The sequence below is a fragment of the Myotis brandtii genome, unplaced genomic scaffold (genome assembly GCF_000412655.1).
Source record: "Myotis brandtii unplaced genomic scaffold, ASM41265v1 scaffold898, whole genome shotgun sequence".
Taxonomy (NCBI): Eukaryota; Metazoa; Chordata; class Mammalia; order Chiroptera; family Vespertilionidae; genus Myotis; species Myotis brandtii.
In genome coordinates, this window is record NW_005371683.1 from 1,973,937 (window position 1) to 1,998,189 (window position 24,253).

The 24,253-nt window shown below is 42.7% G+C and overlaps 1 protein-coding gene and 1 pseudogene across 1 annotated transcript in view; one reads left to right on the plus strand and one right to left on the minus strand.

Annotated features, from left to right (window-relative positions):
* Positions 1-15,187, plus strand: part of DSTYK (dual serine/threonine and tyrosine protein kinase) — a 49,924-nt gene extending 34,737 nt beyond the window's left edge. The window contains exons 5-14 of the mRNA XM_014532503.1: positions 737-969; positions 1,363-1,446; positions 2,537-2,713; positions 3,579-3,708; positions 4,058-4,214; positions 4,656-4,788; positions 6,087-6,200; positions 11,069-11,183; positions 13,444-13,578; positions 13,926-15,187. Coding sequence (XP_014387989.1) covers positions 737-969; positions 1,363-1,446; positions 2,537-2,713; positions 3,579-3,708; positions 4,058-4,214; positions 4,656-4,788; positions 6,087-6,200; positions 11,069-11,183; positions 13,444-13,578; positions 13,926-14,113 — 1,466 coding nt within the window. The 3' untranslated portion in view covers positions 14,114-15,187. The remainder of the gene's footprint in view (positions 1-736; positions 970-1,362; positions 1,447-2,536; positions 2,714-3,578; positions 3,709-4,057; positions 4,215-4,655; positions 4,789-6,086; positions 6,201-11,068; positions 11,184-13,443; positions 13,579-13,925) is intronic.
* LOC102257599 lies at positions 6,497-9,549 on the minus strand (annotated as a pseudogene).
* Positions 15,188-24,253: the final 9,066 nt, after the last annotated feature.

A 24,253-nucleotide genomic window follows, 5' to 3' on the forward strand; every position in this document is an offset into this window, starting at 1 on the left:
GCCAGATTTCCTCCAAAGAGGTGACATTAAATTTTCACCAGTAGACAGAAGAATGCCTTTTTAGGAGTGGAGTTTTTGTAGGTTATTTATCTCCTCTTAACTTCTTCTGTCCTCTGGCTTGCAAAACAGCCATTGGTGGGGATAACCAATGCTCCAATTTTCATATTTATATAATTTTTTAATATTTACCTAACAATTGATTAGAATTGAATGCCTAACTCTGGGATTTTTCTCAATATGCTAGGTGGTGGGAAATATGACTTTGGAACTCATGAGCTTTGGGTTCAAATGCTGGCTGTAGTACTTCATGACTGGACATTTCCAATGCCCAGTTTGTCCTCTCTGTGAGGCTGTTTTCTGATCTATAAAATATAACCAATAATACCCAACCTGACAAAGTTATTGTGAGGATTAAATTAGACTACATATGTAAAATACTTACTATAGTGCTCTCAAAGAGTCTGCACTCAATAAATGTTCTTCCCTTCTTATAAATGTGACCAAAAAGCTAACAAAATCAATAGGCTTATTCTATATACAATTGTTCCTTCTTAGGATTCTTAGCTCCTTTAAGTACTTGAGGATTACATGGCTCCTGATCATCCTGAGGGTCAGAATTCATCAGTTGACCATTTGTTTTATAGCCACTGTCATGGTAGCTCCTTGGCTTGGGAGATGCCTGTATTCAGTGTGCCCGCCCTTCCCTGCCAACGAGCTCATTTCTCTGCCTCTGCAGATGTCATTGTTCCTGAGAATGGGGAACCAGTGGGCACCAGAGAGATCAAATGCTGCATTCGACAGATCCAGGAACTCATCATCTCCCGGCTGAATCAGGCCGTGGCTAATAAGCTGATCAGCTCGGTGGATTACCTACGTGAGAGCTTCGTTGGAACCCTAGAACGGTGTCTGCAGAGCCTAGAGAAGTCTCAGGATATCTCAGTTCACATCACCAGTAATAATCTCAAACAGGTACTCAAAGAGTGTTTAAGACACCATGTTACAGATAACACATGAAACAGAATCCACACATAAGCCCAACTTCAAGGTAGCCAGCAATTTCCCTTTCAACATTTTGCTGATCCAGTTAGAATTTTGTTTTGTTTTCCTGTCATATGACCACTGCCTGTGGGGGGTGCTCGTGAACTGTATAATCGCAGTTAAGGCACTGAGCACGAAGGTGAAGAAAAGGGGCCCAAATAGTCACAACATAGATGATCAACTTGCATTGACTCTGCACTTATATTGAGGGATAAGTTTGAGAACCTTGAGACCAGGCTATATTCTTGAAGTAAATATCATTTATTGCCTTTTGTAAAAAACCACTTAGGGCATACTGATTTTCTTCTGTGTGTTCTCTTCCAGATCTTAAATGCTGCCTATCATGTGGAAGTCACGTTTCACTCAGGTTCCTCGGTTACAAGGATGCTGTGGGAGCAAATCAAACAGGTAGAGGTTGCTTAGAGAAAAAATGGTCAGCCTTCAGTTGACTCGAATGAATCTTAGTCACAATACCTAGGATCTGTTAGTGTGAGGTGGCCATTTTCCCTAGTTTGCCTTCCTGGGAGAATTCTGGTTCTTGCTTATTCTGATGTAATTATTAACATTGCTACCTTGAACTCCTAAAAGTGGTGTATTTAAGTTCTATTTTATGGACCCGTAAGACTGCTTCACTAGCTTTTTCATATTTCTTTGTTCAAACCTAAATGTTTTCTCAGAACCAGGCTTTATTGCCTGAGGCCATATGTGGTTCCTTTTAAATGGAGTTATTTACTAACTTCACAGAGGGATTTATCAGGTACTTCCTGGTACTGGATATAATGTATTGAGAGTTTGTGAGCATGTACACTAGGCCTACTGTTCTTTAATGCTTTCCTTTGGGCTGAGCCCTGATTTTGAAGTAGATAGAATTAGAGTGGAGTCTTAGACTTCATAGGGCTTCTGTCTTAAGAATGGATAAACCAGCCATGGCGGGGTAGCTCAGTTGGTTAGAACATCATCCTGACCCTTCAAGGTTGTGGGTTCGTTTAATCTTTAGTCAGGGCACATACAAGAATCAACCAAGGAATGCACAAATAAGTGGAACAACAAATCAGTGTTTTTCTCTCTCTCCCTCTCTTTCCCCTTTCCACCTCTCTCTTCCTCTCTCCTTCCCTCCTTCCCTCTCCCCCTTCCTCTCTAAATCAATTTAAGAAAGGAAGGAAGGAAGGAAGAAAAAGAAAGGAAGGAAGGAAGGAAGCCAGCCCTGGATGGTGAGGTTCAGTTGGTTGGGCATCGTCCCATATACCGAGCTGATTGCTGTTGCTGGTTTGATTCCCAGTCAGGGCACATGCCCAGATTGCAGGCTTGATTCCCAGTAGGGGGAGTGCAGGAGGCAGCTGATCTATGCTTTACTCTTCATTGATGTTTCTCTCTCTCCCTCTTCCTTCCTCTAAAAAAATCAATTAAAAAATATTTTAAAAAGAATGGAGAGGGTCTGGTGTATTTTAGTGGTTTCTGTGTCCCATCCTCAATGTTCTTATTATTCTTGTCCTGGCAGATCATCCAGCGCATCACGTGGGTGAGCCCACCTGCCATCACAATAGAATGGAAGAGGAAGGTGGCCCAGGAAGCCATTGAGAGCCTCAGTGCCTCCAAGTTGGCCAAAAGCATTTGCAGCCAGTTCCGGACCCGGCTCAATAGTTCTCATGAGGCTTTTGCAGCCTCCTTGAGGCAGGTGGGTATGTAGGGAGGGAGATACAGCTGGGTCAAGCAGAGAAGAACCTCATCCATTGGGGAATATTTTGCTCCTGTTCACATAATTTTTAAGAAGTCATCAGTGTGTGTGTGTGTGTGTATATATATATTTTTTTTTTATTATTATTCTGTTAAAGGGTGTCTGGCCCACAGGCCATATAAGGCCCATGAAATCATTTGGTCTGGCCCTGCCAAGGCATTAGGAGTGAATTAATTAAATGTTTGACCAAATGTAGAAAACATAGGCTAATTTTCAAGTTGATAATTTTGTATGGCCTGTGAATGATGTTATAAATATCCAAATGGCCCTTGGCAGGAAAAAGGTTTCCTACCCTCTACGTTAAGGATAATACCACATCACAGGAAGTTTTGTTAATAAGTTTTTCATGTGGATATTTTTCTATTTTAACTCTAGGGAGAATGCAGGGAATCAGTTAATTTCTCCCCATTTCATTGAATAAGGAATAAAAGTCCAGGGGCAGGAATTTTGTGTAAGTTTATGTAGAATTTTAGGATTGATGACAGAAAGGGATGATTATCCAACTTCAATACTAATTTGTAATTATATGACATCTTCTTGTCCCTTTGGTGTGTGTGTGAGAGAGAATATGTGTTATATGTGTGTGCTGGGTGAGGGTGGGTAGATGTGATATGCATCCAGGAGGAAAAATTACTACTTGTTGAGAGCCCATTATGACTAATCTCTGAGCTAAATATCTTACATACAAATTATTTAATTCTCACAGTTATTCTGATGAGGCAGATATTATTCTTATACAACAGGGGAGGAAGCCAGAGCTAGGACTTAACTAGGTCATGTCTTCTTTGTGTGTGTGTCCTCCCAGCTGGAAGCTGGCCACTCAGGCCGGTTGGAGAAAACTGAGGATCTGTGGCTGAAGGTTCGGAAAGATCATGCCCCCCGCCTGGCGCGCCTTTCTCTGGAGAGCCGTTCTTTACAGGATGTCTTGCTGCATCGTGAGTCTTTTTCCACAAGTAAATTGGAGGAGGGTTCTCCTGTTCAGCCTTGGAGAATCCGAGTGTCCAAAGCTGCATCCTTGCAAAGCTGCCTAGCACTCCCTGATGTGTTGTTGCATTCCTGAAGTGTGTGTGGTTCTGCTATTTATGTACTCCAAAGAACATGACCGAAGTCTATTTCCATCAAACCAGTTAGGTTACTTTCTGCTGGCTTTGAATGACATCAGAATCTTTCCCAAGCATAGTTATGACTTCCTGCCTCTAGGCAGGTCCATGGCTAAGAATTTTGGGGAGGTTGCCCAGCAAGTTCCCATCCCTCCTGCCTTATCTCTGTCTCTGTACCTTGTAGATAAACCTAAACTGGGACAGGAACTGGGCCGAGGCCAGTATGGTGTGGTGTACCTCTGTGACAACTGGGGGGGACACTTCCCTTGTGCCCTCAAGTCGGTGGTTCCTCCCGATGAGAAGCACTGGAATGACCTGGCCCTGGAGTTTCACTACATGAGGTGGGTAGGGTCTCGTTCACCTCGGTGGGAAAAGATCCAGAGAAGAAGCCAGAGCCTGGCATAAATTTTGTACCAAGAGCTACAGCATGCCGGGTCTCTCCACACCCAGGTCTAAGAATGTGGTGGACCAGTATTTCCATGTCTGGTCTGAAACTGCTCTCTTCAAGGTCTTTACGTTCTTTGGCTGCCCTTTCCCAACATCCTAACTTCTCAGACTCATCCTTTCATTTGACTTTCTTCCTCATTTTTAGATTCCTTAGTTCTTAATCAATTTTTAGATTCCATAATTCTTTGTCCTTGTTTGAGAAGCCATTCTCTGTGCCCTCTCTCTGTACTGAGGGCCATTACCTATGGACCTAGACTAAGCATGTCTTCAGGGTGTTCCTTCCCACATGGTGGCATGCTGTGCATTATAGCCCAGACCTCTCTCCTTCCTGCCAGGTCTCTGCCGAAGCATGAGCGGTTGGTGGACCTCCATGGTTCTGTCATCGACTACAATTACGGTGGTGGCTCCAGCATTGCCGTGCTGCTCATTATGGAGCGTCTCCACCGGGACCTCTACACTGGGCTGAAGGTGAGGCGAGGCAGGGAGAGTGAGGTCCAGCTGACGGCCAGATCCGCAGGTTCCTGCCTGGCCTTTCATCCTTTCTTGTTTGTTTAGAGCTTCAACCTTTTATAAGAAATTGTTGGAATAATCAAGCTTTATTACCCTTATTTCCAAAAAATCTTTAAAAATTTTTCAGAATCTATTTTTTGGCCCAGTTCATATCCAGAATACTGTAACTTAACCACTTTTCCGTCCTGTGGTGGGGAAAATCTAGACTACTCAGAAGCACAGAAAAACTTCCTGTAACGCCGCTGTTCTTTCCCTTTTTGCTGTCAATGTATATCCAGTTTTTGTTGTTTAGTCAACACATATGTTTAGTAGTGAATACTTTGTACAAGGCCCTTTATTAAGCACCATAGAGTCAAAAAGTATAATTACCAGGACTTTGAAGAGAATTATAGTCAGTGAATATTCTATGAAGATGGGGCATTTGAGTGTAACAAGTACACATTGATGGCTAACATTTGGACAGTTAGGAAGAAGAGGCCATACCAGGGGGAGGAAATAGTGCAATGCCAAGAGCATTGGAAGGCCAGTAAGGACACTCATCAACATTGGAAGAGCTGGTTCATTTTGGAATTGTTGAGGGGGCAGGGGGTAACGTGTCAAGCAATGTTTGGAGCAAGTTATAGAGGACTGAAAATGTTCAGAGTTTCCATAGAATTCAAATTCTGTTAATAGATAGCAAGAAGCTATCAAAAGATTTTATTCAAGTGAAAGACCCTCAGTTGGATGCTGTGTTTCCCTCATCTAAAATAACCACCAAAAGGACTAGAGGTTTCTTTTGTCTACGACTGGAGCTTAGTAGAATGGGGGGAAAGCTAACCCAGGATATCTGGGTAGGCCCCTTCCCATAGATTTCTCCTGTACCAGTTTGCTTGGAAGCTTCCAGAAGTAGGACAGAAGAATCCTAGAAATGCTTGCAGGAACCATGAGAAGTCAGTATGATGTTTAGGGGTTAGAATGAGCTCATGGCTCTAATCATTTGGTTGCACCTCTCCTAGTCACATGTGGGGATTATCCAGCTGAAGTGCAGCCTCCAAGGGATTCTCTCTGGCCTGCATAGCTTGCCCTTCTTTGCTTTTTCTTTACTTCCCTCTCCTAACTGATTTCCTCTTCCCCCTTTTTTCCATCCACTTTTCTGTCCTTGTATACCCCAGTGCAGCCAGTCTTTCAGACCCCACACAAGGAACTCTTCGTTGGTGTAAGCAGATTGGATTGACAAGTTGTCTTGCTAGTGACAAATAAGCTTTTGTTTCCCCAAGGCTGGGCTGACCTTGAAGACACGTTTGCAGATAGCACTAGATGTGGTGGAAGGAATCCGCTTCCTGCACAGCCAGGGACTCGTCCACCGTGATATCAAACTGAAAAACGTGCTGGTAAGGAAGAGCTGCTTCTCCAGCAGAACGTGCTGCCTCTGGGTCAAGTGGTCTTTCTAGGAGAAGACTGGAGGGGAAGTAGTAGAGTTAATAGCAGAGTAGTTGGGTGGTATTTTGGACTTAACGTTGAGGGGGGACTTGCATCAGAGACCCAGTTCATATTGCTTTAGGTTTTTTTTCTCCCAACACTTGAAAACATTTAAACTTACAGAAAAATTAAAAGAGCAGTGCAATGAAAGCCTATATACTGTTCACCCAGATTCATATTCTTTATTTTCCTAGTGGTCTCTACACACACACACACTTTTCTTATGAAAATAAATTGCAGATAACCTGTCATTCCTAAATATAGATATACCTTGTTTTATTGTGCTTTGCTCAACACACTTCACAGATACTGTGTTTTTTATAAATCGAAGGTTTGTGACAACTTTGCCTTAAACAAGTGTACTGGTGCCTTTTTTCCAATAGCATTTGCTCGCTTCATGTTGCTGTGTCACATTTTGGTAATTTTTGTTGTTATATTTGTTATGGTGATTTGTGATTAATGACCTTGGATGTTACTATTGAAATCGTCTTGGGGCGCCACAAGCCACACCCATATATGGTGACAAACAATTATTAAATGTGTGTGTTTTGACTGCTCTACTGATTCCCTGACACACAACAATGTTGAAATTAGGCCAATTAATAACCTCACAATGACCTCAAAGTGTTCAGGTGAAAGGAAACATCACCCATCTCTCACTTTAAATTAAAAGCTAGAAATGATTAAGCTCAGTGAGGAAGGCACGTCGGAAGTCAAGAGGCCAAAAGCTGGGCCTCTTGTGCTGGTTAGTCAAGTTGTGAATGCAAAGGAAAAGTTCTCGAAGGAATGGAAAAGTGCGGCCCAGTGAACACACATATACTAAGAAAGCAAAACAGCCTATTGCTGATGAGGAGAATGGTCTAGAGGTCTGGATGGAAGATTAAACCAGCCACATTTCCTTAAGTCAAAGCCTAATCCAGAGCAAGGCCCTAGTTCTTTCCAGTTCTTTTCAAGGCTGAGAGAGGTGAGGAAGCTGCAGACAAAAAGTTTGAAGCTAGCCCAGGTAGGTTCACAGGGTTTAAGGAAAAACTCTGAAGCAGCAAGTGCTGATGTAGCAGCCGCAGCACGTTGTCCAGAAGATCTAGTTAAGATAATGAATGAAGGTGGCTACACTGAACAACAGATTTTCAATGTACATGAAACAGCCTTCTATTGGAAGATGAGGCCATCTATGAGGTTCTCCGCTAGAGAAGATCATGGCTGGCTTCAAAGGTTCAAAGGACAGGCTTACTCTCTTGTTAGGGGCTAATGCAGCTGGTGACTTCAAGTTGAAGCCACTGATCATTTACCATTCTGGAAATCCTAGAGCCCTTAAGAATCACACTAAATCTATTCTGCCTGTGCTCTATAAGTGGAACCACAAAGCCTGGATGACAGCACATCTGTTTACAACATGTTGGCTGAATATTTTAAGCCCACTGTTGAGACCTACTGCTCAGAAAAAAAGATTCCTTTTAAAATATTACTGTTCAGTGACATGTTCCTGGTTATCCAAGAGCTCTGATGGAGATGTATAAGGAGATTAATGTTGTTTTCATACCTGCTAACAAAACATCCATTCTGTAACCGATGGAACAAGGAATAATTTTGACTTTCAAGTCTTATTATTTAAGGGATACATTTTGTGAGGCTACAGCTGCCATAGATAGTGATTCCTCTGGTGGATCTGGGCAAAGTAAATTGAAAACCTTCTAGAAAGGATTCACTATTATAGATGCCATTGAGAACATTTGTGATGCATGGGAAGAGGTCAAAATATCAACATTAACAGGGCGTTTGAAAGAAGCTGATTCCAGTTCTCATGGATGTCTTCAAAGGGGTTCAAAGTTTCAGTGGAGGCTTTAGAAATGGAGCCCAAAGATGTGACAGAATTGCTACAATCTCATGATAAGACGTTAATGAATGAGGAATTTCTTCCTATGGATGAGCAAAGAAAGTGGATTGTTGAAATGACAACAAAGGATTTAGAATGTTACATAAACGTAGTTGTTAAAGCAGCAGCAGGGTTTGAGAGGACTGACTTGAATTGTGAAAACAGTTCCACGGTGGGTAAATGCTATCAAACAGCATCACATGCTACAGAGAAATTGTTAGTGAAAAGAAGAATCAATTGATGCAGCAAACGTCATTGTTGTTTTAAGAAATTGCTGCAGCCACCACCCTGATCAATCAGCAGCTATCAACATTGAGGCAAGACCCTGCACCAGCAAAAAGATTACAGCTCACTGAAGTCTCAGATGATGGTTAGCATTTTTTGCTGTTGTTCATATCTCTTCAGTGAGATCATAGGCTCCTGTGCATGTCATTGGAGGTAGAGCTAGCACAGTCCTTCCAGCACAGCCCCTCTCCTCAGGACTCCAGCCCTTTCAGACAAATTCTGGGAGGGCAGGGAGAGCCCGAGGAGAACTCAGGGAGTTGGGACCAGCCCCACAGAAGAAACTTGGGGTATGGGATCTAGGGGCAATGTACAAGGGACGTGGTCCCCAGATCTAGCCCTAGCCTCCTTGACTGACTCACCCGTGCGGGAGTCAGGATAAGGGCAGAGTTCCATACCCAAGTCACCAGTCAGCTGGTAATAGTGTCAGGATATGGGGGCAGGGCTCAATCCATGCCCCAGGCTCCCTCTGCTGATGAGGGGGGCACTCTGGGGGGAAGAAACACCTTTCGTGTTTGCTCCTTTGCAGTGGGCAGGGCAGCTAGTAGTAGAGGAGCCGCAGTCATTCCCTGGGAACAGTCAAGGGGCACCCTGGATGGTAGTGTAAGGAGGTGGTGTGACTGGGAGGTGAACCACATCCTCATAGGCTGGGGGGCTTGAAGGCACTGAGGAGGCGAAGGTCAAGCAGTGAACTGGTAGGAACAGGGCCAGCTCCGTGTTATGCTCTGTGGCATGCTCCGTGGTGGGCCAACAAGTTGATCTCATGCTGCCGCTGCTGTTGCTGCAGCCAGAGTTTAGCTCGTGGATGACGGAATGTGCAACAGTAGTTAAAGAGGATGAGGACAGTCCAGAGCGGCCAGAACCACCAGAGCTCGTAGTAGTAGGTGCAGCAGCCAGGCTCCCTGCAGCGGTGACCACTCTCACAGAAGTAGGGCTGGTTGTTCACTCCTATGCAAAGCTCTCAAAGCTGTCATGTGACACCCAAAGTGCCCCTCAGGCCTCCTCGCTGCTGGCCTGAACCATGCCTCCACCTACAGTTCCCTAAAGACTGCAGCCTCCTCTACCACCAGCCACCCCGCCCCTGCCACCTCTGCCGCTACTGCCATGGTCCCTGCCCAGCCCATCTGCACTACTGCCACCATCAGTCTGAGGCCAAAGCTCGCATCCTGATGGTTAGCATTTTTTACCAATAAAGTATTTTTTAATTAATCTACATACCTTGTTTTTTAAAAGATATATTGCTATTGCACACTTAACAGACTTACAGTATAATATAAAAATAACTTCCATGTGCACTGGGAAACCAAAAACTTCATGTGACTTGCTTTATTGCAATATTATATTGGCTTTATAGAAGTGTTCTGGAACCGTACCTGCAATATCTCTGAGGTATGCCTGTACTTCAGCTTGTATCTCCTAAAAAAAAAAAAAAGGGACATCTTCTATGTAATTAAAATGCCATATCATGCCCACTGGCATGGCTCAGTGGTTGAGCATTGACCTATGAACCAGGAGGTCATTGTTCGATTCCCGGTCAGGGCACATGATTGGTTGCAGGCTCGATCCCCAGTGTGGGGTGTGCAGGAGGCAGCTGATCAATGATTCTCTCTCATCATTGATGTTCTATCTTTCCCTCTCTCTTCCTCTCAGAAATCAATAAAAATATATTTTTTAAAATGCCATTATCACACCCAAGCAATTTAACATTGATATACTATTAGTTAATATACTGTCTGTATTAACATTTTCCAGTTGTCCCAAGTATGTCCCATTATCTCACATACAGTCTATTTATTTGATCCAAGATCCAAGCCAAGGATCATACAGTGCATTTTGTTGTCATATTTCTTTAGCCTCCTTTAATCTAGAATAGTTCTTCTGCCATTTTTGCTTTGTGACAGTGATATTTTTAAGGATTCCAAGTCTTGTTATTGCTTAGGGTTTGATCAGAAATACTGGACTGAGATGGGTAAATGCTCCTTAAAATGTCATGAGACTCTTATCTAAATTACAAAGAATCTTTTGACATACTCCTCTCAAGAACAGATTGGATTATTCTTGGGTTGTCTCTGGCATCACTTAAATGATGTGTAAAGACATAGCAATTTGGGGGAAATGAAAGATCTTCTTAAAATTATAGGCTGAAATCTAAGAGGCTTCTCAATTACCAAATCAGACACAGGTTTATTCTCTTGGACCTTTAGGAAAGGAAACTACAGAGAATTCCAGAAACTTCCTTCAGCTGCCCAGAGGACCTCAGTGTTCTTACTTAGAAGCTTTGTTCCCTGGTGCCTGGAGGTCAGAGGATAATAATCAGGAACTGAAATACTTTCCACAGTGTTCTTCACTTATTCATTCTTCCAAGATTTGTCAAGCTCCTGAAAGTGCGGGGCACTATGCTAAGTGCTGGGAACCCCAAGATGAAAAAGGCAGTCCCCCCATCAGGTTGCTTACAGTCTGGGGAGAAGATACTCTTGGGAATGAATCTGGAGACGGAGGCAGGAGGCAGGATTGGTTAAGTACTGCTATGAGGTAGACACCTACTTGCGAGTTTGGGATGCAGCTGAGCTGAATGCTCTGTGCAGGATCAGACACAGGGTGACTCTTACCCTGTTTTGTTGGCAGTTGGACAAGCAGAACCGAGCCAAGATCACTGACTTAGGATTCTGTAAGCCAGAGGCCATGATGTCAGGCAGCATTGTGGGGACGCCAATCCATATGGCCCCTGAACTTTTCACAGGTAAGCTGGAGGGCAGGGAGTGGGTTTAGATGGGGCTCTGTACTCTGACCTGAGTGCTACCCTTTGAACTATGGGCAGTGTCCACAAGTAGTCCTGGCAGATCCAGCACAGGCAAGGGAGAAAGGAGAACAGGAAAAACTAAGACAAGTGGGGGGAAAGTAAAGAGGAAAAGGGGCCAGAAAGAAAAGTGCAAATAGGAGTCGCCAACTATTCTTTTGGATGTCTCTCTGGGCCATAACTGCCATAATAACCAATTATTTAATCATAAGGAATGGATTGAATAACTCCTATACTATGTTAGGAGTTGTTGCCTATCATTAAAGAACTTATAGATAGCAGAGATATACTAACAGGTAAAATAACTAAGAGGGCAGTATAAGACAACATGTGATAAAGTGCTAACTTAAATGCTACATGATGTAATGTTGGTATTCAGAAAAGGGATAAATGAAGGTTGAAATGTCTGATAGTTTTGTGGTAGAGGTAATATTTTAGTTAGAGCTTGAGTCTGATCTGGAAAAATTGGTAAGTGGGAAAGGAATTCATATTTATTAAGTATATTCTTTGAGCTAGGCAGCATATATTTTTCATATATTTTATTCCATTTAATCCTCACTAGAATTCTGCAGTGATATTGATGCATTTTTGTGTCTATATTATGGATAAAGTTAGGTCAAGGCCAGATTGCTAAAGAATCCACCCAGGACACTGAGCTAGCAAGTCATGGAACTAGAAGTGGAATCGAGGTCTTTCTGTTTCTAGTATCTAACCATGTATCATGAAAGAAAGAAATTCTGGAAGCTGAGGAATGGAAAATAGGGAAAAATGCAGAATAGAAATAAGCATGACAGGAAAGAAATCCATTTGGGGAATACTAGCAAACCAAGTTGGAGAGAAAATGCAATGAGCTTGAAATTCACACAGAGGAGTGAAGAATTAATGTTGAAGAAGTAAGGTGCTATTGCACTCTTGAGCAGGTAAGGAATGAAAAATGTTTATGGAAGATTAGCTTAGCAGCAGTAGGTAGAGGGAACTTGAGTGGCAAGAACCAACATAGGGAAATGGAGGCTGTCTTCATGATTAGGTTGTGCTGAAACAAAAAACAGTGACAGATTTAAGATAATTCAGAGGAGGAATGGGCAAGTTTTTTAAAAGTTGATATGAGTGATGAACAGAAACAATCACTCCAAGGTTTGATCCTGAGTAGATGAGGAGGGGTTGTATGATTGTTGGGGAAAATGGAAGGTAATCACAGATTACTTAGTGGCATTGGTAGGAGTTAAATTAGCAATATATCTGAATCCTCTCATCAGCCTCGTGCACAAATCCTCCCCCAGCCCTTCACTGAGTGATCCACATAAGAATTAGGACTTAGCTGGAGGGCTATAGTCCTGCCCACATCGAACAAAGTTCACAGTCATCCTTTTTCTTTCTCTAGACTTACTTTTTAAAATTAAATTTCTGCAGAACCAAGTAATAGAAGCTCTAAGCCAAACTAGAAATAAACCATTTAGATGTCTATTAATATAAAACAGATACCTAAATTGTGAGAGAATCATTGGAATACTGAATCTCAATGAAAGTGAAATACATCTAGTAAAACATGGATTAATTTCACAAATAAAACAATAACTCAAAGAAGCCAAATACAGCACCGCACGTATGATATGGTTCTATATAAATAAAGTTCAAAACTAAAGAAAAAAAATTAAATTTCTGTTTCCCCTGCTATCATGTTTTTTTGGCTACTTCGTATTTAAATTCTTTGGATTGTTTCTACTGCAGTCCATTCTGTTGCTGTCAGAATAATCTTTCTAAAATACTTTTCTTCATGTCGTCTACTGCTCTGAAGCATAAATGACTTCTGTTGTCCACTGACTCCTGATTCTTCTGTCTGCCTATAAAAATCTTTATACTCTGGTTCCAACTTGCCCACCCACCTGTATTTCTAACTTTATTTCCCTAATATGACCTTAATCTTTTTGACTGTCCCATTAAAATAAAAGGCATGTTTTCCTTCTCCTTTGTCAAGTTCTAGTCTTGGGTCTCTTAATACCTAGCTTTAGCCTTCACTGCCATAGTTCTTTTTATTATAAAATGGGCATTATGAATGTGTCCTGCCTAACAGGATTGTTATGAGAGATAATGGATGCTAAAAGCTTTAGAAAAAAGTGTGTAAAGACCTCTGCAGGTGCAAGTTAGTGGTGATGCTATTGATGTCTCTCCCTGGCTCACTGTGTGTCACCCCTTCTTGCTGTAGGGAAGTATGATAATTCCGTGGATGTCTACGCTTTTGGCATTCTTTTCTGGTATATCTGCTCAGGCTCTGTCAAGCTCCCTGAGGCATTTGAGAGGTGTGCCAGCAAAGACCATCTCTGGAACAATGTGCGGAGAGGTAAGAGCCACAAGCCCTACTTTGTTCAAACTCCCCTGTTAATAGCAGACTGAGACCAGGCACTGCAGCAGGGCCTCCCATCAGGCAACACGTTACGAAACTATCTCAAAAAGGCTTTTCTTTAAAATTTCCAACTCTTCAACTTGCTATGCCAGTGTGTTCCAGTTTACCATCACTGTTACTATTAGGTTCCAACCTAGGTGTTTGCAGTTGAAGTCAAAGCTTATTGCATTCTTGAGCATCCTGAGCCCCAACTGGGTCATCAGCCTGAGAGCTGAGCATGCCTGTTTGTTGTATTGGTCGCCCTCTCACTAACTCTGGTCTTATTTCCATGCTCCTTTCTCTAGGGGCCCGCCCCGAACGCCTTCCTGTGTTTGATGAGGAGTGCTGGCAGCTGATGGAAGCGTGTTGGGATGGCGACCCCTCTCAGAGACCTCTCTTGGGCATTGTCCAGCCCATGCTCCAGGGCATCATGGACCGGCTATGCAAGTCCAATTCTGAGCAGCCAAACAGAGGGCTAGATGATTCTACTTGAAAGCAAAGACCTTTCTCTTTTACTCTTTATTTCTTTCCTTCCCCCACTTTTTGGCCATGGGAAGAATTTGACAGTTGTTTTTTAAGAGAGCTCCCAGGGGAACTGATGCTTGCTGGGCAGCTTGAAACCTCCCCAGGCAGAGGTGACTCCTGGATAGTGCTGTCCGAATGGCTGAGCATATTCAGCAGTTCACTGATGCCTCAGCTATTTCTTTAGCAAAAGATTGTCTAGGACATGGGTAAAAGGCTGAAGAAAGCAATGTTCTGGCCTCAGAACTGAAAAGGAGGTAAATGTTACCATTGTCCGTTTCACTGTATGTTTCTAAGACAAGTGGGACACTGCATTGGCAATAGTATTAAAAACTATAATTTTCATAGTTTTGGCATTAGCTAGGGATAGTTTGGTTCTATCCACTTGTCAGAACCATTAGAAAATGTAAGCTCGGTTCTGGAATTGTGAAAACATAGGCGCAAAAACGTAACGTGCGGATACTGAGACCCAGAGATCTCCGGTTGCAATAGCCAGAGGCCCCAGCGATAACGCTAGAAACAAAGCTCTCTGTTCCTTCCAATGCCAGTGTGTTTACACTTACAGGACCACATAGCCCTGACTTCTGGGAGAGTACTTCACAGTTACATCACCAAGAGGCCACAAAGACAAAAGTGTGTGCGTGCGTGTGCGCGAGCTATTGGAGTTTGAGTTACCGCTACTCCTAAAACAGAATCTCTTCTACCCTTGGGTCTTCATTTTTTTTCTCTTTTCGTCCTCAAGATGAGGAAGCGCCAGTTAACATGATACTTAGGGGTGAGTGTCTGAATAAAATTGACTCAGTGTGAAGTATTTGGTGAGCCTGAGAAGTGGACAGTGATCTGGAGGCCGTGGGTCTCCATACAAACCCACTAGACGGATACCAGCTTGTTTTTTAAAACTTAAAAAAACCCCAGAAACTCTTCCTTTTGAGTTTGAATCTAACACACTGATGTTTTCAAACTTGATCGTTGAGCTTTTTAACCATGGTTTCTTCTGCCACTTGTCCCTTCTTTTTTCCTTATTTTAAATGTTAGCAGAAAAGAACCAGATGGAAGAGAAGAACACTTTTTGTAGTTCCGTGTGTGCCCCTTACCCCTGGGTGTTAGTGCCTGGGGAGGCACTAACCTTGCATTCAGAAGGTGGGTGGTGGTCTTTGGGAGAGTTTGCCACAAAGTGTACATCAGAAGAGAAATTCTTATGCCAGTCAAAGGAAGGGGAACAATTTAAACATTGGTGCATCTCAGATCTTCATTTCAAGCCTCCCTCAACTATTCAAATAGTCCTTTCGATTTAGAAAAAGAGGTAGGTGAGGGAATGGACAGTGGAGTGAGTAACTTCTCCATCTTCCTAAGCTCCAAGCACTGTGGTCTGACCCTGTGCCTAGTCCCAAACTGGGAAACAGGTCCCTGAGTAGGTGTGTAAGATAATGGGCAGGTTCGCTTCTGGAATTTTCTAGGGTTGTCACAGAGTGTCCATCTCTCAAACATTAACGGTATACATGGAGTCTACAAAAATTTTTCATATAACTTTAAAAAATATTTTTTTATTGATTTCAGAGGAAAGGAGAGGGAGAGAGAGATAGAAACATCAATAATGAGAAAGAATCATTGAGCAGCTGCCTCCTACATGCCCCCCACTAGGGATCAAGCCCACAGCCTGAGCATGTGCCCTGACCAGGAATCGAACTGTGACCTCCTGGTTCATAGGTTGACGCTCAACCACTGAGCAACACCAGCCGGGCTCATATAACTTTTAAAGTTCAGTTTTTAATTCTGGCTCTCCTGGGCTCTGATTATGACATGTATGAGTATAGTAGCCCCTTGAGCACTTGTAGCCCCTTAGAAACCCATAATAGAGTCCTAAAAACCTTTTGACTTGCAAATGACAGGTTGACTGACCCAGTGTCTTTGGGTCCTATAGGCTCCAGCCTTGTTTGGTGGAATGTTCAGTGTATCTCTTAGAATTTTTAACAATTATTTACTTCAAATAACTCTATTCTTGTCAGCATTAACTCGTTGCCCTTCCGGGGACTATGATGGGCCTTCCAGGAAGCCATGTTTCAAGTTTAAAAAGTAGAGGCGAGTAGTCTCTACTTGATGGAAAATCTGTATAAGTCTTGTTCTGTATGGCATTTCAAGAAAGCTTTATATAGTAGTTCCTTTTTCTAGAAATTTCAAGAAAGTTTTATATAGTTCCCTTTTCTAGTCATTTTAACTCTGACTATAATCAGAAGTCTGTGCTCCCATTATGGAGACCACATTCCTAACATTCTTAGGAAGCCTTAGTTCATACCCCCATTCAGACAGGGGAGGTGAGGTTTTCCTCCACCCAGAGTCCCTTTCAATTTCTCCCTGTGGCTTAGGGAGAAACTGAAAAACTCTCCAACATCAGTTTTCTAGCAGATTCCCCATATTTTTTGCCTGAGTGGGGAGAAAAGGGCTAATGGACGTGTAATGGTGTTACAGTTCACTAAGTTTTTTTTAAAAAGGCATTCTGACAAAAGGTGCAGAATATTCCTGAAAGTCTTCAGGCTGTCAAAGGCCCATGTAGACACTTGGAGGTGTTATTTAAACACTCAGCAGGCTGAGTGCAGGAGTACATATGTGTAACACGTGTATACTGTGCTTTTGTTTTACAACATTGTTAGCAAATTTCAGATTCCTTTTTCCTTGGCACCCATTATTATTAAAGTAATGGAATGCCGTGAAATGTACTGTATTGTATATTACTTGGGAAGATACTAGGTATTAAAGAAGTTTGGTGGCAATTGGGCTGTTAAGGGCTCAGCAAGACCAAAGTCTGAAGATTTTACCTCCTAGCTTTGGGCTAGTGGGGGGTGGGGGGCAGCACAGAGAAGGATGAGATGAAGTAATTACCCTGTGTTCTATTCTTCTAGTCAGTTTAATTATGGCAGTTTCCCCCAGCCCGAAAAGGATCACCTGGCCATTTTTAATGCCCTTGCAGTCTGATCACTTATGTTGCTTCAGAACTGAGTGGGGGACCTTCCTGCAGAGCAGTTGGAAGAATGGCGTCTGGAGCCAGGAGTGGCTGACCTGTGCCTAAGGAGCCAGCAGCAAAGCAAGGTCAGTCATGGGTGGAGGAATGCTCGCTTGGGTGAGGTTTCCACAGGATGCCCTAGCCCCTTGATCCTCTGCAGAGAGTAGCTCTGGAAAGTGCTGGTTCTTCCCAGACCAAAGAGTCACTTGTGACTACATCAATTGCAGGGGGACAGAGCATAGGCAGCAGCTTCTCCTAATTTTTAACACTAAAAGTCAAGGAAACAGTGAAGAAAGGATACATTACTACCACCGATATAGGGGCATGGTAGACCTCTCAACTAGTACCAGTCAGCTCTTCAATGCATTTTTTTTTTCCATCTTTGCTTGAGCTGTCAAAGGTGTTGGAAACTTTTTTTTGTTACCGGAGAACATGATACATGCACTGAATGACACTTTATTTCTTGGTTTTTATTCAGCACTGACAAACCAAGGGGGATTGGTGGTCACAGTAGCACTTGGGGGAATAGAGACGCCCTCTGGCCTTGCTTTGGCAAGAAGGCATGCTTGGTGTTCTATCTGCCCAATCAGGGACCTTCAAACTCCACAGTGCATCAGAGCGGTCTCAATGGCCCTCCCAGAGTCCATTGCCAATAGAGGAGCTTCTTTGAGATTTCAAAGCTTGATTTTGGGATTTGCTGGCTCAAATAACCCACTTTCTCTTTAAGAGAGGAAAAAAAAAAAGAGAGGGTTTATCCTTCTAAATATGGAGGTGGGGTGGTTAGGGCTAGTGGGGGTTAATAGATAAGGAGGGAATAACCTTGAGAAACTTACATTGCAAACTCCTTTGGGGGTTTCAAGTAGCACTACTGTCCTTACAAGGGTTTTATTTTTAACTTCACCTGCTGTGTTAACATCCAGTCCAGCTGAGATGGTGGCAGAGACTGTGAACACCTGGCACTGGGGAGGCCTTCTTCCCCAGAGGGTTGAAAAGAAAATCGGTCTGGACAGCTTGTTGTCTTTGTCTTTATGTAATATTTTTGTTTGTTGTGAAGCACTAATGTTTATTACAGTGTTCAATAAAAGTGTAACATACTAAGTGTGTAGATAAAAGTGCAATAACTAGAGAAATTACTTTGGCACAAACTTCAGTCCTTACTCGCTCTCCTTTCTTGTGCTCCCCGTCTCCTTCCACACTGTTACATTTCCACATTGTTACAGCAGGACCCTGTTAATTGTGCGTATTTTTAAGAGACGCAATTAAGGGATAAGCCTTCGCTTCGTGTAATTCTGAAGGGTTGGGTTTGGTTTTATAGAGTATTCTGTATACTTGTTTGGATGTACAAATAGCAGATGTGCTGTATAATAAAGACCGCATTAACGTTTTAAGTTCATGTGTGTTTGGCTTTTGTTTCCCCTGTGTCACCAGGACACGCCCTATTCTATCCCTGTTCCACGGGGACCTCTGCAGTCAGATGTCTTTCAGTTTGTCTTAGAGGTGGATACGGTCAACATGCTGCTCCCCCATAGATCACTCTTGATTCCCAGGTACTTGACATTAGCACGACCAGAAAGTGGGGCAAGGAAATGGGAGGTGGGACGGTGGAGAAGAGGGGGCAAGGCGTGGTGATAGCAATTTAGTTTTCAGAGCCTTTCCTAGGTTCACACACGTTTCTCCAGCTTCTTTCCAGCACAAACTTGCAGCATTCTGAGCTCATGCACAAGCCTAGCTCTTCTTTATCACACTGTGAGGGGATCCGGGGCTGGAATCTACATACCGGACCATCTGCATTTGGAATGTTTGAATTTTCTATTTAGGCTCACCCGCCTTCTGATGTGCTTGTTAGGCAGTGCTCGGCAGGCACCAGCATTGGCCACTGCCAGCAGAAGGGCACTAGCTGTCGTCACCAGGAAGTGTCAGCAGGCTGCACGCCACCTTCTGTAGGGTGTACTTGTTTGGGTTACTGTTTCATGCTTATATGGCTGCATCACTTTGTGCTGTAACTGCTTGTGATTTGACTGCAATACAAGTTCAGCCAGGAGATGGCAGCACAACTTAAACAGCTTATGTGTTTTTTTTTATTGTCTTAAAGGAAAACCTAACGTTGAATCTCAGTGGTTCTCTGCCTTCCCCTACACAAAAGTCATGTAATGCACATGAGCTTCTTACACTTGTGAAACTCTCACTAATCCCAGCCCGCCCTTCACAGCCAAATACACCCCATCTCACATGCTATACCCTGTGCTGTAGTATAGAGTTCATGTGAGTTCTCTTAACTTCCTCTCTAACAATTACTACTTTGGAAAAAATAGCTTATAGTATAAGTATACATTTTTAGATTGTGTATGCTTTTCCAAGAATACATCGCTCAGCAGGCTTGTTACTTGAGTAAGGCAACTAGGGTGGCCTCCCTGGTCCTGTGATTGGGTGGGGTTCCAAGGGGAGAGTCCACCAAGTTTCTGAACACTTCAATTTAGCTTAGAAATTTCTACCTTTAGTTGAATCCCAAGGTGTCCATGAAGTGCAGTTATCATGGGTGGCCACTGAACTGGTTGAGGTCTCTTAGGGGCTTCCTTAGGGATGGCCTGTTCCTTAGTATATTCTAAAGGTGGTATTTCAAATCTGGAAAAATAGACGTTATAAAACTAGCTATTCACCTGGGAAAAAAATAGACTCAAATCATGCACACAAAAAAGTATACTAAAGATCTAAATATTAAAGAGAACTATAAAGGAACTTGATAATGGTATACACGTTGAATATTTATTATATACTAGGCACTATTCTAAATTATATATCTATCTATATATTTACATATATAGATACATAGATATATTCACTTAACCTTCACCAGAACCCCACTTTACTGATGAGAATATTAAGTACCACAGACATGCAATTGATAAATGCCAGAGCTGGGATTTGAACCTAAGAAGTCCAGTTCCAGAACCTCTCATTCTACAACTAACTACTATGCTTTCTGCTTCCAGGAAAAAATGTGTGTAAGTATGTTCATTTACTGTTTGGAGGAAGGGAGAACTTTTTTGACTGTGATCAGAAACCCAAAAGCCATAAAGAAAAATGATAGAAATTATAAAGAACATATATATATCCAAAGACACCAAAAGCAAAATTAAGACAGATCATTAATTTGGAGAGAATAATTATATAACTGATAAAAACAAGCATATTCCTAATATATGAAGAAACCAATAAAAAATAACAAATTGGCTAATTAAAAATTTGAAAAATATATTTATCCTCACCTAGTAACCAGGGGGAATGCATATGAAAACCAAAAAGATATTTCCATCTATCAGATTCCTGAAGATAAATATTAGAAACCTCTTTATAAGTGTGGGTTATGAGCACTACTTTCCTATATTGTTGGGAAGTGAATATAGCCACAAAAGACCAATTTGTCAGTACCTAATAGAAACATTTTAAATGTATTAACGCAGCTAATTAAATTATTTTCAAAGTTAATGTATTTTTAATTGAGTTTATTGGGTGACATTAGTTAATTATATAGGTTTCAAGTGTACAACTATAATACAACATCTGTATATTGTAGTGTATGTTTACAGCTAGTTGGAGGCAAGGACAAGACTAACTCCCATGTCCCCTCATTCCACAGCCAGTTTTCCTTTCCTAATTACGCTCCCCACTGGCCCTCTGAGTTGAAGAGGAGGCTGGCAAATGAGCTTCTTCATCTCTCTTCCAGCCATGGGTCTGGCAGAGCCTCATGTGTAGGACCCTCCATCCAATTCAGGCAAAAGGAGGAGTCTGTGGCAGCTGGTGTCACCCACCAAATTGCCCTGGGTTGCAAGAATAGCTTTGGAGGAGCTTGCTGAACCAGAAGCTGCGGCGAGGGGTGCAGGCCAGGGCAGGTGAAGGGACAGGCAGCCCGGGGATGCCGCCAAGTGCTCACAAGATGTGGGGTTGGGGGGCAGGGGAGTGAAGACCAGCTGGGCCCAAGTTTTCCCTGAGGTGTAACTTTGATAATTTGCTGCATTTCAATGACTACACCCAAGGAGGGGTTGGCTCCAAGAAGCAGAAGCCACTGTGATGGTGGGATTGTTAAAGAAAGAAAAATGAATGACAGTTGTTAAAAATGGACCATTGTGATAAATATTGGGACCACTGCAGTGGAATTTTACAGTGGGGAGCGAGATGGGGCTCAATTCTGAATACAGTGTGGGCAACTCATAGCCAAGAGATTTTAAAGTGTGGTAAAGTGTCCATATTAGAATTGATAAAATACAGTAGCTTGGATCTCTTCTTTGAACTCCAAGTCTGTATGGTCACTTGGATTTCCGACAGGCTCCTTAAACCCAATGTGTCCCAATCTGGACTCTTCATCTACCTTGCCAGAGCTGTTCCTTTCCCTGCATTCCCTGTTGTGGCAAATGGAGTCGCCCCAACTAGAAACATCTTAGTCATGCCAGTCTTCTGACCCTCTATCACAGTGGTTCTCAACCTTCCTAATGCCGCGACCCTTTAATACAGTTCCTCATGTTGTGGTGACCCCCAATTTCATTGTTACAAATTGAACATAATTAAAGCATAGTGATTAATCACAAAAACAATATGTAATTATATATGTGTTTTCCGATGGTCTTAGGCGACCCCTGTGAAAGGGTCGTTTGACCCCCAAAGGGGTCAAGACCCACAGGTTGAGAACCGCTGCTCTATCAGTTCTGTCTCTTACATCTCTCTTGAAGGCATTGCCTTCCCTCTTCCCTTTGTCGTGGCTTTGAGTCAGGTCTTCCTCGTCTCTCCCCAGGATTACAGCAGTAATCTCTTAATTGCTTTCCATTCCTCTAATGAATCCCTACTCTACTCTGTCCTTGTTTTCTTTCTTAAGCAGCAATCTGATCTTATTTCTTGCTTTTAAAATACTACAACATGAAGACTCTACCCAAAAAAATAGGCAACGGATATGAAGAGGCCACCTCACAGAAGAGGAAAATACATGTGAAACATTGTTCATCTTCATTATGAAAACAAATGTAACAATGACATTATTCATCTATTCAATTGTCAGTTTGTGAGAACTGATGATAATGAATTGATTACAAGAGTGTTGAGAAATACTCCTATATATCATTGCTGGAGTACAATATTTTTGGATGACATTTTGGCAATGTTTTAGATATGTCAAAGAATGCAAATCGTCTACTATCTCTGAGCCTCAATTACTGCATTTGGTCAAATTGGGCTGATATCTACCTTAATGGCCTTAAAGAAGTGAGATAACTTAGGGGAAAGTGATCTATATAAAAGGCCAATATGCTAAGTGTCCCTTTGCCCATCTGACATGTTCAGTGACCACCAGGGGGCAGACACTCAATGCAGGAGCTGCCGTGATGTGCACTGGCCATTTGTAGAGAAAGGGCAGCGCAGACCTGAAGCCAACAAAGCAACACTCAGCTTCCCCCAAGTAAGACACAGGCCCCACCACCACCACTCCCACCCCCCAGCAACACCCCATCAAATCACAGCTGACGCTGCCGAGACCCCGTGGCCAGCCCGGAAATGGTCGTTGTGGGCGCCCAGTAATGCTGTCATGTAGCAATACCTGGCTTCCTCTCCCTAGCGACTAGCCTCCTTGGAGTTTCTTCAGCCCAGAAACATGACTTGCTTTATAGCCCGGTGGAAACATTTACACTTTAACCAAATGTCTGTGAATCGTTTTCCCATGCCTCATCTCATTTGATCCTCACAGAAGTCCTGGAGTAGATAGATAGGAGGCTCCGTGGAATCCTTTTCTTTTCATTAGCCAGAAAATGGAGATTTAGAAAGCTTAGAAACTTGACCCGACTGAAAAGAAGTAAGAAATGGTGGACCTTGAAAATGACTTCAGGTTTTCACACCACACAGAATATAGTCAAACACTGCTGCAGTTAAATATTTTACCCTTTGTTCTCCCTGTGTGATCTACAATAATAATCTGCGTCGGGTTGATATTCACTGCTGTGTTGCTGACAATTACCTGAAAGAGAAGTTGGGGTGCTTCACTGGGCTGGGAAAAGTTTAGCTAAATCAGAAAGCAGGTCTAATTAAACAAGTTTATTCTTGTTTAACTTTTCCCGCATGAAAGGCTGTTGACTTGTGCATGCGCGATACATATAAAGCTCTCGCTGGCGCCAATCACACGCCTGTGTTTCGATCTGTCATTGTCGATCACATATTTGGTCTACACTTCTATTATACAGAAAGGGCGGACAGCGATATTAAAAATATTTCTTCTAATTAATTTCCTTTCAATTCATGTACCAGGTCGCTAGTTTGTAAATAATAGTAGCTGATATTCACGGGGCACTTGTTGTTCTATGTACTTCATATGTCACCTCATTTAATCTTCACAATAATTCTGTAAGTACTACTATCTCCTCCATTTTACATAAAAGAAAACTGAGGCACAGAGAATAAAATATTGCCCAAAGGGTGGAGCTGGGATTCCTGGCGTTAAACCCACACAGGTGATCTGGCTTTTTGCAGCGACCTACAACGCAGTTGTTGTTTTGTGATAGCCCACAGCATCCATAGTTGAAACTTGTTTGTACAGAATTTGCCTCCTCGTTAGTTACCATCAGCTGGCTGTCTCTAATTGCTTTGTGTATCTCATCACAGTCTGTCTGCGCTCCGGGGTACTCAGCCCACCTCTCATTCCACCTCCTTTTCAGTGCCCTGGTCAACCCTGGGAAAGCCTGAGGGAAAGGCCTAACAAACACTGTCGCGCATTTCTAGGGGATCAATGGCATATCGTTACAAATGTAAAGGCGGATACACAATAACTAGCTACATACAGGTGAGTACCAGGGGGCTGACCTTTCCAGCTTTCCTGTCAGTCGTGTTTGCCCGGAACCTTTCCTGCGGAGGCTGATGCTGCCGCCCGGGACAACACCGCTGAACACATAACAGAGCAGTCCTAGTCGTCTAACTATATGCCTGAAATTTCTAGCTCACGTACATAACCCGGGAAGAAACAACCTCAACTGCTTGCGCTTTTTAAAGTACTAAGTGACGAAAACACTTTTATCCCTTAATAAATATCATAATCAAACGATTTCGACAGAGCCTGTTTTCCTTTTTGGTTAGGCATATATT